Here is a 13,424-nt window from a genome sequence, read left to right on the forward strand (position 1 = left end):
CACCAAAGTGGATGTGCTTGGATGATAACCACCATGTATAAAAATACAGGTGTGAGAGGCGTTGCAGACAGTAGAGGGCAGTGCAGCAAAATCCAATGTTGCTAAAACTAAACTATCTTTATTCAACTAAACTTTTATTTTTACCAGGTAAGGCCCACTGAGTTATATAGTGGTTCTTTTTCAAAAGCGTCCTGGTCACAGATGATAGCTCTAAACGCATGTTTATCAATGTGGAGGGAAAAACCGGACGTCCCAGATAAAAACAAACGCGACACCAGGGATTGAACCCACGACCCCTGCATAACAGTCCAGGTAGTTAACATCTCGCCGCCGTGGCGTCCCACAGTGGTGAGATGTTACGTACGGTCAAATATCCCTCATGGCCCACAAAGCATGGAAAGGCACTCATCCAGCAGTGGGTTGACAAAACAAATTATACCTGTATATAGACCTGAATATAGATGAGTTCTGTAAATCTGACTTCTGTAAATGTGACTGCTTAGCAACGCAAACGAGACCTTCGTTTTAATGTGGGGCGCCAGTCACTGAGGTTCATTGACTGTGACCTTTTGCAACAACGAAAGCCCTCGCAACATTTGATCGATGGCTGCTGGGGCAAAGAGCAAAGTTTCACTTCGTGTGTTGGCATGTGGCTAACTGCTGGAATGCGGAAAGCGGTTCTCAGTGGCCTGACATCCATTAAAGGGATGCCCGCTCCCATCCCTTGCCTGCTTGCTGTCTACACCCTGCAGCACACACAAGCCACGCAGTGCAGGTATGTCTGTTCAGTGCTGAGTGGATGTCATTACGTTGAATTCTCAAGGCAATGTGACAATTACTCAAAGTTAAGAGACCGTGATTGCCACCGTTGGGAGGTTGACTTCCGAAAATGCGATGTAATGTGGATTTGTATTTCTTTTAAATGTGAATATCTATGTTTTATGGTGGGACATTTAGTGATAGGTCTTTATATCAGTCTATGGGTCTCTCTGTGAGTCTATACTTTACAATGCAACGCAATGTGGATGTATACAATATCTAAGTCTAAATATAACTATATTTTAACAGGTAACGCCCACTGAGCTATGTAGCTTTTTTTCAGAAGTGACATGGCCACAAATTATAGATCAACGAAGTGGTTTATTATGTGGAAATATATTGCAGCCAAATACTCTAAACGCATGTTTATAAATTTGAAGGTAAATATCGGATCTGCAGTCATTGTACAGAAGCAGTGGGAATATTTATTGTGTATAAAATAAGCAGTTATAGGCTGAGAAACAAAGTAAAGGTATTGAGCTTAGACTTGAATAGAGGCACTCACTCAAAGGCACGGTTGGCTGGGTGAAGGGTCCCTCACACGAAGTGGATAGCAGAATAAAATGAGTTACCTGATCAGTATGATTATTGATTATATGGGGGAATAAAAACAATATTTCAGCAACACCTCTTCATGACATAATTCGTAAGTCATATATTTCGATTTAAAGCTTTCGTGACTGCAGGGATTCATCTTCTTGGTTCTTTCGATAAAGTCACGTAGAGACGAAAGACGCTTTCCGACAGACCTCTTCTTCACCTGAGGACGGCTGCTTGCGTTGTGGCCGAAACGTCGTGAGAATTGTATTTTATTATGTTTTATTTTTATTATTTTATTATTTCCCTTCTACGTGACTTTACCGAAAGAAACAAGAAGATGAAGTCATATATTAACACTATATTTGAATCTACAAATAAAAAAGTCCAACAGGTTGGATAAAACAGGTTTGATAAAAAAAATGAGTACCACTTTTGCGAGATCGACTGCCATGGCAGGAATGTGGCATTTGTACGGCTGATTCTTTGCCGCTAGTAGAGATGATCACTGCCACATGCTCGTTCGGGTGGGGAGATACGTTTGTGCACTTGCTTGGATGCCTGCAGACCTGGACATGTGGCATTAATGTGGCAATAATCGTTTGACATCAAAGTCTAGATTTTTTACTGCATTCATTCGCATACGCTTAAAGCATTTGCAGCTCTTAGAATTTCAGTTGGTTCAGTTTTAGTTGCAAAAAATGAAACGCACAATGAGCACAATAATAAAATACACTAGTCCGTTTTTAGGAAAAGCCTCACGGAATCTCAAGACTCTTTTTTGAGAAGGATCGATTTCCCACAGAGCGTTGATAATTTTATCGACCCTGTCGGGATGATTATACACTATATCACCAAGTCAATGCCTGGAAAAATAAAATATTATACTTGCATAAAAAGTCTTCACGTTTATTAACAATGATATTGCCATTTTCTTAAAAATGTGATGGCTTCAGACCTATTTGATAAAATATAATAAATAACTTTACCAGATTAGAATGCACAAATGAATGATTGTGTATGTCAGGGTTTACTTTTTGTTTTATATACAAGAGGTGGAGTGATCGAGTATTTAAAATTAATGCATATCTGATCCACTGCTGTCTTCCTGCTCAAATGGGCAATGGTACGCTACTCGTTTTTGTTGGAGACCCTGTGCCAGTGGTGAAAATTCCACATGAGAATGGCAGGAGCCAGCCTCTCCAAATGACCTCAACTGCACTGCTGCCTGCTAATGTAATAATTATAATAATGTCTGTGGGTTGTGTGTAACCCTGTGGTCAGATTGCTTAACTTGAAAATTAAATTTTCCAAGTTAAAATTTCGGTTTTTGGTTCACTCGGCCCATAATTCCTTAACGGTCGAAAAAATAGTTGTCATTTAGTAAAAATTCAGGATAGAAACTTTAATTAATGCCACAGATACTTTTTTGTAGGAATAAACGGACTTTTAAAATTTTACTTGGAGCATATTTAAGACTTAGTTTTCGAACATAGTGTTTATAACATAAGTATATTACATTTATTTAATCATTTAGCTTAAGATCTGTTTTATATCATTACCATCTATTTACAATGCCCTTGGATATGAAATGTACACTTTGAAAGATGATCGTGGTTAAGTAAAAGTTAAAAGCAAAGGCAATTTACAAAACGCTATTCAGCAGTTGCAAAAAAATTGATGATGATGCAAAAACAAAATACTGTAGTAGGTAGTTTACCCAGAGCCGGCCCAGCCACTAAGCGACCCTTGCAATTGCAAAGGGCCCCGTGGCCAGCAGAGGGCCCCCTAGAGTCACTGCTAGCTAGTGGGTGAAAAAAAGCATACATCAAAGGGGCCTCCAACCAAATTTTGCTTAGGGCCCCCAAAGGTCTAGGGCCGGTTCTGAGTTTACCGAAAGAACAAAAAAGTACTGTAGTAGGTTTCGCATGAATACACTGGTCCCTATCATGGGAATGTGAAATTTACACTCATGGGTCAGAGCAAACAATTGAGATGAGGACTGCCCTGTGCTTGTTTGAAGAAATACACTTAGATTTGATTAAATATGTATACAATAACAAGCATGTAATTACAAATATGTATTCTGGAAAACCGTAGTGAGTCCTCAGAATAATTTTGATTTCATATTAAGGGAGATCATGGGGTTTTGTTGTTACCTTGGGTTACACAGAAACATTTTTGTGGTGTTTCTGTAAAAAAAATTGCTGACAGACCTCAAATGGATGCATTTCAAGTTGGCTATTCTATCACTACAATAACTTGATTTGGTGTTATGCTCTTGGCATTCATCAGTAGGCCATAGTTGGTGCACTGATATGTTAATTTTGGTGTTGAAGGTAATGGAATAAAACTGGAATAAAACGCCTCGCTCATAAATTGGGTTTGCAAAAGTGATTCTCGCATCTGATAGCCCTGGGCCAGCATCGTGAATTCCACAATCATATTGTTGTGAACAATTCATCCGTGAGACAACTGCTGATGAGTTAAAACAAAGTTACGAACTTTTTTCCTCCACCTCTGTCCACTTAGCATTGTGAATGGGTACACCGCACTCAGTCGATCAGCAGGTCGTGTGTGGTGGAGAAAATTGTGGGTATTGCAACTCTTCTGTGAACGTCTGGCCAGTGTGAAATAGTCGGCCAGATACTCTTGAGGGCTCCCTCTAGTGGAGGCCCTTCTGCCAACAGTGACGTGACGAAAATTGTTTTTATGTTGTTTTATTTACGTGCATGCTGTGTTTTCCAAGATAAATATTTTGGAGATGTTATTGTTGCAGATTCTAATCTGAAGGCCACACACTCTTTGCAAAAACCAAAGCAACCATGAACAAAATTTGCCCAGGTATGGAAATCCCGTTGTGCACTAAACACTGCACATACTGTGTTTTCGATTTGTCTCTCCCTGACAGTTAAAAGCAATTGTTTATCAAATTTGCTGAACAGTGCTGGTCCTTAATTTTTCTTATAATGTATTTATCCTGAGCCACTAATTCACCGATCAGTCCCAAAGTCCAATAATATATCAACCGTGCGTCAACCATCCACCACATCCAGTAATATCACTCCAATCACCACACAAACACGACCAACCAACAATACAGCCACCACCATCACCTTTAACTAAATTGACAATACCCCACTGATTTATCATGATCCCATTTCTTCAAAGCAGTTGATATAGGACAACTCTTCTTATTCGTCGTGATATGGTGGAGAAGGGGGGGGGCGACAGAAATCGCCAATCCTATTATTTGTAGAGTCATTCGCGATTTTACTCCACTTATCCGTGAGAATAAATCACAGATAATTTGCTCACAAGATGAAAAAGGGGGTCTTGTATATACTATATATATAAAACCGCTTTCGCACACTCTCCAAGCTCCAGAAGGTAAAGGGAGTCGTGTGTAATAGGGTTGGGGATAAAAGTGGTCATTGTGGAAATAGTAGTGACATATCTTACAGAGAAAGCTGAGTGTTAACGTATCGAACAAGTTAGTTGGCAAGATGAGCATGCAGTATTAGTATTGTTGGGATATTTGCTTTAAAATAAAATGTTGTCTTCTCTTTGATTTATCCCCATTATTTTTCGAAAATAATTATTTATAAACGGATCACCCTGGAGAGGGGAGGGCTTAATTTCTCACGGAATCATCTCCAGAACCCCTCCCAACTGGCTGACATTATGCCTCGCGTTATTAATATCGCAGCCCCCCCCCCTCCCATAGCGCATATGTACTACGCTATACAATCCGCGCGCCCCACTTAAGCGCACTATCAATTCCGCGCAGGCGAACGCGCCGCGCATGCGCAGTAGGCGCGTCCCCTTGAATGACGGCGATTCTCGTCTGGTCGCGCAGCGCCGCTCCTTCTCCTCGTCCTCCTCCTCGTCTCCACCTGCTCCTCCGCTCCGGTCAACATGTCCTCGCCGGCGGTGGTGCCGGCGCTGCGCAAGGCAACGGCCACGGTGAGGCTTCTCGAGGGTGCGAAACGGCGTGCCCTCTGACGTGGCGCCGGCGTGCGTCGGCAGGGCTGTGGGTGTCCTCTGCCGCAGCCGGCGCGACGTGGGCGGGGAGGGATCCGGGAGAGACCGAGGCTTCGCGTCGGGGTTAGGCCGAATACGGATAAACGCGTGGTAGTTAACGCTTTAGGTGTGGCCTTTCCGCCAGCACGGTTCTGACGATTCTTAAAACGAGTATAGGTCAACGTACGAGTCAATGCGGTCAGTCATGTTTACAGTGTTCGCAAAATAGGTGCCCCTTTGTGGGAAGTCTAAAGCGTTTATCTCGTGTGGCGATTCACACTCCCGCCGTGGGAATGTAGAATTTCCACGAACGACTGAGGCTACATGCCGGAGATTATCGTCTTCCCACGCTGGTTTAAGCAGGGAGATACTGACTTTTGTTGACGGGAATATGTTCACCCGGTGGAGCGGAAAGCTTACGAGTTAATTTCGTTTGGGAGTTACTTCGCCAATCGTTTTTCGGGTTCGCTAAAATTGCTACCAAATTGTCTGGACATCAACAGTGGTTGTCCAATGGTCAGGCTCGCTCCTGTCACGGGATTTGGGCATTGCCACCACTGGCTTGGGGCTGCAAATATGAGCTGAGCATCGCCTCTGCTTATTTGAGCAATATAACACTTTGTCAGCATGCTGATCCATCTGTATGGACCATTGACGTTTGCCCCCGTGTGTGTGTGGTGCATTGTCTCCATGTACTCTGGTTTCCTTCCACCTAACACTCATGGATGCAGTTGGCCAAACGTCCCCATGGAGGACTCTCTTGAAAAAGTGTCTGGAGACTCGTGAGGTTTTATTTGACTTTGTAAATAATGGTATTTAATATAATCTAATTTGGGTGGTTCTGTTCTTGATTCGTTCCACTCACCACGCGAAGGTTGTGAATTGAAATGTTAGTTCACGGTCAACTTTACATATCAAAATCAGCAGTCACGAAAGTTTTAAGTCAAAATCTATTTATGGTCGTCAAAATCATCACCTCTTTATTTGAGTATTTTTTTCTATGCAAGACTGTTCCCCCACCAAAGAAACGTGAAATGTCCACCGCTGGTTCAGGACTGCCAACGAAGACTGCTGACCACTGGCCATATGGGCATGAAAACACAAAGACACTTTGACCTTTATACTGCATGTTTTTTTCAGTCGTCTATGATAACTTAAAGTGCAGATACGTAAAGTGCACAGTAGGCATTAACTGCTTCAGTTGCAATTCACAATATAGGATGAAGGGATGAAGTGTCTTGCCAACTAAAGCTCCTGTATACAACCTGAAATATTTTTTGTCCAGTTATATAAGACTGTAGAAAGTGGAAACACGACATATATAATAAATGTATTTGATTTACTGGAATTAACCCAATAAAGCATTATGAGTTTAAGTACCAACTACTTTTATTCTGGCTGAGTGGCTGTGGGCACAAGACATGAAAACAATACGAAAGGTCACAAGTTCAATTTCAGGATCAGGGGTCGATTAATTGTATTCCATTTTGTGATGTGAACAGGCTAGTCTTGTAGGTATACTGATCCCTGTCATAGGAACGTGGGATATCCACTACTGGCATGGGTAGGTCAAATAAGATTAGTGCTGCAATAGTGCATGTTTAAGCGGGGGACCTTAAATTGGATAACATCACTGTTAAATTTAACTGGCTTCCATACTCAAATGAGGTGAGCAGAGCTTATTTTCTCAGCTGCACTGAGCCTATAGTGGAAATTCCACATTCATAGCAGGAGCAAGCATGTGATTAACATAGACGTTATTGATTTCCTGACAAATAGTATAGTTTCATCATGTGAGGATGAAGATGGAGGAGGAGGATGTTGTTAAAGCTGAGTTGACCTTGACTGGGGTTTGAACTTACGAGCTCATGAAAGAGCACCTTGCTCAACCAAATTAGCTAAGTCCCAGCCTTACAAATCAATTAGAATACGTTAATCACTCAAGCACAACAGTCTGGCCAGATCCCTTGTTTAAGACTTACGACCATAGTAGAGGCATTGGCTAAAAGTGCTCTCGTCAGTTTTTCTGAGCTGGCATTTTTCCTGAACTGGCAACCTCAGCTAGTCAGACTAATAGGGGAGAGCTTTGGTCTGGCAAGCCCAAATGTCTTGCTAGCTGAAATACTAATAAAAATCGGTATATATTGTGTTAATGTTTCTATTGTATTTACATTTTTAGTCATCCATTTTTTGATATTCAAAGTTAGTGTCGCTCGAGTGTCATGGGAGTATTCGGCAGTGCTCATCTCCATTGGCAGCCCTGAGCCAGTGGTGTCAATTCCACATTAAACAATTTCTGTTGTGCCACAATGTAGGTAGGCCATTTAATCTACCCTGAATGGATGATGGGCTGAGCAGACCAGTTATCAGCATTTGAACGAACAATTTTCCCATTGAGAGTTAAGTGCTCAACCCTTAGCTCCACTCTGCCCAAGTTTGAAATGCAGTTTTGATTGTGCAAATATGAAACATACGGGCTCCAACAAAGGCACGTTTTGGCTGCATGGTGCCTGTGATGTGCTTGTGTTTGCACTTAATGTGAGTATTGCAGGTGTGTCTGGTTGCCCGTGTGTGTGTGTGCGCGCACGCCTCAGGGACTTGCTTTGGCGCAAACTGGAAGACCTTGTATTTTAATTTTTTTAAAAGGTGGCCACGTAGATACACCTAGGATGTTATAGTTGCTCATACAATTCTCTGGAGGATGCCTTATTTTGGATTTGAGCCTTGCGTGTGCTGGCTGAACCCAAATATACTGTTCTTTTACGCTTGCAAGTTTCTTTTAAAGCCGAAGCAATTCATATAGTGCAAGTATAGGACGTTCAAACGGTGTATTTGGAATTTGTTTTGTTTTTTTGTCTTAGTTTGGCCTGTGGAGTTCGTGTTGGCCCATGGCTCTTAAACACGGCAGCCGTGAAAATATCTGTTTAATATGAAATTCATTGATATCCATTTGCGTTGTCCGATGTACAGTGTCTGTTTGTTCACCCCATTTTATGTCTATATAAAGAACCTAATGGAAAATATAAATAAATATAATTTTGCTCATAATTTCTAGGTATAATAACCATTAGAACTCGATAGCATATGGAATATTTTGAGGTGACCAAGTGGCTAAGTGGTCAGCAAATTTGCCACAACCAATTTGCAATGAGTTAATGGTTCAAATCCAGTTCGTGCTACAGTTGCCCAGAACTGCTTTTTGCGTTTAGTTTGTTGTCTTTCCCCCACACCTCTGCTTAGCATGGTTGGCTACGTATGGTACGAAATAAGTTCAACATATATACATAATTTGTGACAGGTATTTAATTAACAGATCTTGGCTTAAAGCTTTCGTGACTGCAGAATTCATATTCTTTGGATCTTTTGGTAAAGTCTACATGACTTTATCGAAAGACCCAAAGAATAAGTAATTAACAGATTGTGTCCTATGTTAAGTGGGTATTAAAGACTGTCATTGCATAGCAGAGTAAGCAAATCCAAAGTTTGGAGTATAACATAACAATAGTGTTATATGTGTAATAATTATTGTAGTCAGGAAGAGAAGATTGCGATGGGTCGGGCTCATGTGAAGGTTGGAGGAGAGCAGGTTACCAAGACAGGCATTGTAGTGGCATCCAGAGGTTGGTGACCAAGGAAAATATGTACAGCAATATGTTGACTGCACTAGTTGTGGAGCCTAACAAAAGCAAGGAAGCAATGTGCTGCACCAACAGCATTGTCCGCATTTACGTCATTGTTCGCCTGAAACGCAGTAATTTCCTGCCGTTTAATTATATTACCTTTCCACAGCAACCCAGAACACATACTTTACAAGAGTTAAACAATCTCAATGAGCTCTCCAATGGTTAACGTCGTCATATTGTTTTGAAAATACACTACATTTAATTGCCGATTTAGCACCATTTTGTGTATTGTCTGTGTGTGCGTTTGGTACGCGTGTGGGTATGAAGCTGTGTTTAGCTGGTTCATGCAGCCCACGAGCCCAGCCACTGCTTGCCCAATCGGCTATTGTTTGGCTGGACAGGGGGAGATAATTTGGTGAGCCACAGGCTAGAAAAGAAGGACTGATCTGGTATGGGAGAGATCTAGCGATGAGTGAACTCACTGACAACTGGTAACATTGGTCTCATGGTCAGCTTCTGGAGGAAGCTTGAGATGGTTGGCACTGGGGAGTGCAGGCGGTGCACCTGCCAGTTACTCTGGTATGTTAATTTACAACATCTGGACCCACACACATTGTAGGGAAACCTTCCAATATTGGATTGACAAAGGGATAGCAATGATTATTGTACAGTATATAACATTTGGGACTGCCCTGTGAGTTCGTGGCAGCCACTCCACATGGCCACAAAGTGCTCCTAGACTGGTAAGTGCTATGGCGACATCACCACAGTTTATTAGAAAATAAGGGTTGCTGCTGTTGTGTTCGCATGTTAGTGAGGAATGGCATTGTAGTGGCTCGTATACTGCATTTACCGTAAGTCTTAGTTACCTGGGTTAAGCTCGTGGCCATGTGCAACATTGTAGGCCTCCACTAAGTTAGATCAGCGATAAATGAGTGTCTCACTATCTGGTGCAATGTGTGAAAATCAGCACCGGGGAGATAAAGGTGGATAATAGTGTATGTATGCTGAACTTTTTTCGCACCATACGTAACCAACTGTGCTAATCGAAGTGCATGGTGTTCAATATACCAGACACTTGCACTTCACTGATAGTGATTTACTGGACAGGCTTGAGCGTGGGTAGATGCAATTGTATTACCACTACTATATTTCTCATCTATTTTACTTACATAAGGTTGGCAAGTCTGCAAGCGTGCCCGCAATGCTCATCGGAAATTGCTGTGTCACTTAGGAAAACTTTGACTTGGAGAAAATTGTCAAAAGCAGCACATTAAAAAAAAATGCAATGTTCCGAGTACACATAGTACGTACTAATGCCGTCGAAATAAAATGGCATATTAGAATCCAGTTGGCCGTACGGCTTGGCTTGGCTTAGTGCCAGGGCAGGGTACTAAGCCATGATGGGTAGTAACTGAGGAGTCTTGGAAGATCGTGAATGCCATGGAGTGGGGTCCCTATTCTATTCTGAGCAACTATTTAACTCCTTTCTATGCTATTAATATTTACCAGGTAAGGCCCACTCAGCTATATAACTCTTTTTCAGAAGCTACCTGGCCACAATTTATTGCTTAATGAAGTGCCTTGTCATGTGCAAATTTATAGCAGCCAAACGCATGCTTCTAAATGTGGAGGGAAAAACCGGAGGACCAGAGAAAATTCCACATGACCACGGGGAAAACGTGTAAACTCCAAATATACAGGCATCAGGGGCATGATCGAACACACAACCTCCTGTATACCAACCGAGGTAGTTAATATCTCGCCACCACAGTGCCCCTGTCAGAAGTAGCCATGTGTTTTCAATACAGGAAACTAATTTATTCAGAGTGATTGGCTATAGCTGTAACAATAATGGACCTACAGACATAAGTTGTGAGTTCAAATTCTTGTTGGGATGTCTCAGCCCATCATCCCACGGGGTCAATAAGATAGCACCATTTTGTGAAAGTCATTTTTTTCTTATCACATATGTAGAGCATAGACCCAAAGATCCCAAAAGCCAACCGACCAATAACAAATAGCAAGTTGTAAGAGTTCAGAGTTATTCTATAATTAGGCAGGTCCCCACCATAGGCATGAATAATTTTTTGCACTGGCTGTGGGCCACTGATGTAGATGAATATCACTTAATAATTAATATCATTATGGAGACACTGAATGTAGTGCATCGTAATCATTGGAGTCATTGTGGATAATACTTTATAAGTAACAACTTCGATCAGCAGATAATGTCTCATATCTCTCTCCATGGACAAAATAAAAGTAAGTCTTTCACAACCCATCGGCCGCACGGCCTTCTGAGCATGCAGCATTGATTCAGCACTAGCAATATCTGGAAAGGCCTCAACACTGAATGTATGTAGAGGCCGGTCCAAGGTTTGTTTGTACTGAAGCAATGCTGCTTAAATTATGCACAACCAGAAGCCCTTGCCGTTGATGAGTCATGTAAGAAATACTCCAAGAAATAATGAAATTGTTTATGTGGAGAGATAGATATATGAAGGAGAGATATTGTCTGCTTATCTATTTTGACTTTAAGTGAGTCATTTCTGAGTTATAAATGTGAACGGTGCAAATTTTTTTTTATATTTTTTTGTCTTTTTAACATTTCCAAGAGCTGAAAATGTGTCTCTAAATGCACATCTGATTTTGCTTTCACACAAATGTAATGTCTAATTTTAATGCTTCACGATGTCCATTTGCACCTCACACTCATTTAACAGCCAGCTTTGCTCTCCTAAGCAGCTACATCATGAACTAAGCCTAATTCAGCAGCTACGTATACCCCAGGCTTTACAGTGGATCTATGAACTATCGACATGTAAACATTAACCCCTGTCACAATTGTAGGAATTAGAATTTGGGATCGATATTCTATTTTGGTATTAATTATTTTATATATATATTGGTCAAAGTAGAGCATCCATATTTGCAGGGTTAATGTGGCCCAATTACAAACATGATGAATAAATAAAAATGGTTCCCACACGGATGATTCGATACATGTATCCTGAGCATAAAAATCTATTTAATGTGATGTCTTGTCACATGGACAATGTTCTGTGATAAAAATTTCAAGTCATTTTAGAATAATCACCTATTATTTACTAATATTGTGCCTCACACAAATAAAAACAACTCCTGAAGTGTCAATGGAATTAAGAAGTTCAATTTCTTATTCGAATCTTTATTTATCCTGAAGGAATCCGATGGGAAGTTAAAATTGCACAAGTACATACATTCCTGCAGATGTGTCAACACTAAATGCAAGACAACAACATGGGTAGTAGCACACATGAACCTAGAATCACAAGTTTACAAGTAAACTGATAACATATCCACTGGAATGTATAATTGATCAGAGTTTCATACTTGCCATCTAGTGATGTCCGCGTTACCTTTTGTGACATTTGTCACGTATTTTGTGTTATTTGTTCTACTTAAGATCTTCTGTCTGGTTTGTCTGTGTGTGTGTGCGCGATTGTGATCGTGTGCACAGGTTATATTCCTGCACGGACTGGGAGACACTGGGTAAGACTACGAGTCATACTGTGCGCACAACTGCTGTCCATGTTTCATCAGACTGGGCTTGATATTCCCTGCCAGGATCTACTTTATACAATGCAAGGGGACACAGACCGGAAGTGACAAGGTTGCTCAGGGGGTTCATTATGGCCATGTCACAGCATTGAGTTGATAATGCTGGGAGACCTGGGTTCGAATCTGGGTTTCAGCCGCTCGCGAATGATCTAGGCTCTGAAGCTTAGTGATATGATGGTCTCAGCCTGGTCACCAGTGACTGCACAGAACACCCCCATTGCATTAAATAGAAATGTTCACTTTGAGTCGATATGCCATAATTAGTGTTGGGTAGGAGAATTACACTGAGTGTATGTTTTCCGAGTGGATTATTACCTCATGAAGCAAAAGTCAATGTTTATGTTAATTTCAATAATCTATAGCCACCAGTGAGGAGCTTTTTTTCAGAATGTGAGTAATACATTGACACATATCCGTAATACATTTGTAAACGTGACAACATTGTCGGGAAGTGGAGGCTGCTTGACAAAAGGGAATTTGCATAAAACTACTGCGTGGCCTACACCAAAAACAAATATTGATGATCGTACTGGCTGCAAAATTCGATTTTTTATATCTCCTTTTCCTTTCAAATCTCACTTTTTCACAAGCTCGTGAAATTTTGACTTTGTGTAAGGTTGTCCTTTTTAACATGTAGGCTTTCGCGACAAATAAAAAACCTGTATTATGGAAGTTTGTCCTTCTCAGGGTGGTTTGGCAAAGAGCTGCTTAGCTCCCAGTGTCACTCCCCCTTGCTGCACACACACAGCAGTTGTTTGGGGGCCATGCTACATGAAACCAATTTGTTGTGCTGCTTTAATGGGTGCGCTAGATCGCCAG

General features: G+C 41.3%; 1 protein-coding gene across 1 annotated transcript in view; it reads left to right on the forward strand.

Moving 5' to 3' along the window:
* Positions 1-662: 662 nt before the first annotated feature.
* Positions 663-13,424, forward strand: part of LOC144717790 (acyl-protein thioesterase 1-like) — a 30,927-nt gene continuing 18,165 nt past the window's right edge. Inside the window, exons 1-4 of the mRNA XM_078593451.1 lie at positions 663-775; positions 4,136-4,200; positions 5,216-5,322; positions 12,505-12,536. Coding sequence (XP_078449577.1) covers positions 4,182-4,200; positions 5,216-5,322; positions 12,505-12,536 — 158 coding nt within the window. The 5' untranslated portion in view covers positions 663-775; positions 4,136-4,181. The remainder of the gene's footprint in view (positions 776-4,135; positions 4,201-5,215; positions 5,323-12,504; positions 12,537-13,424) is intronic.

The sequence above is a fragment of the Lampetra planeri genome, chromosome 4 (genome assembly GCF_965212315.1).
Source record: "Lampetra planeri chromosome 4, kcLamPlan1.2.h2, whole genome shotgun sequence".
Lineage (NCBI taxonomy): Eukaryota > Metazoa > Chordata > Hyperoartia > Petromyzontiformes > Petromyzontidae > Lampetra > Lampetra planeri.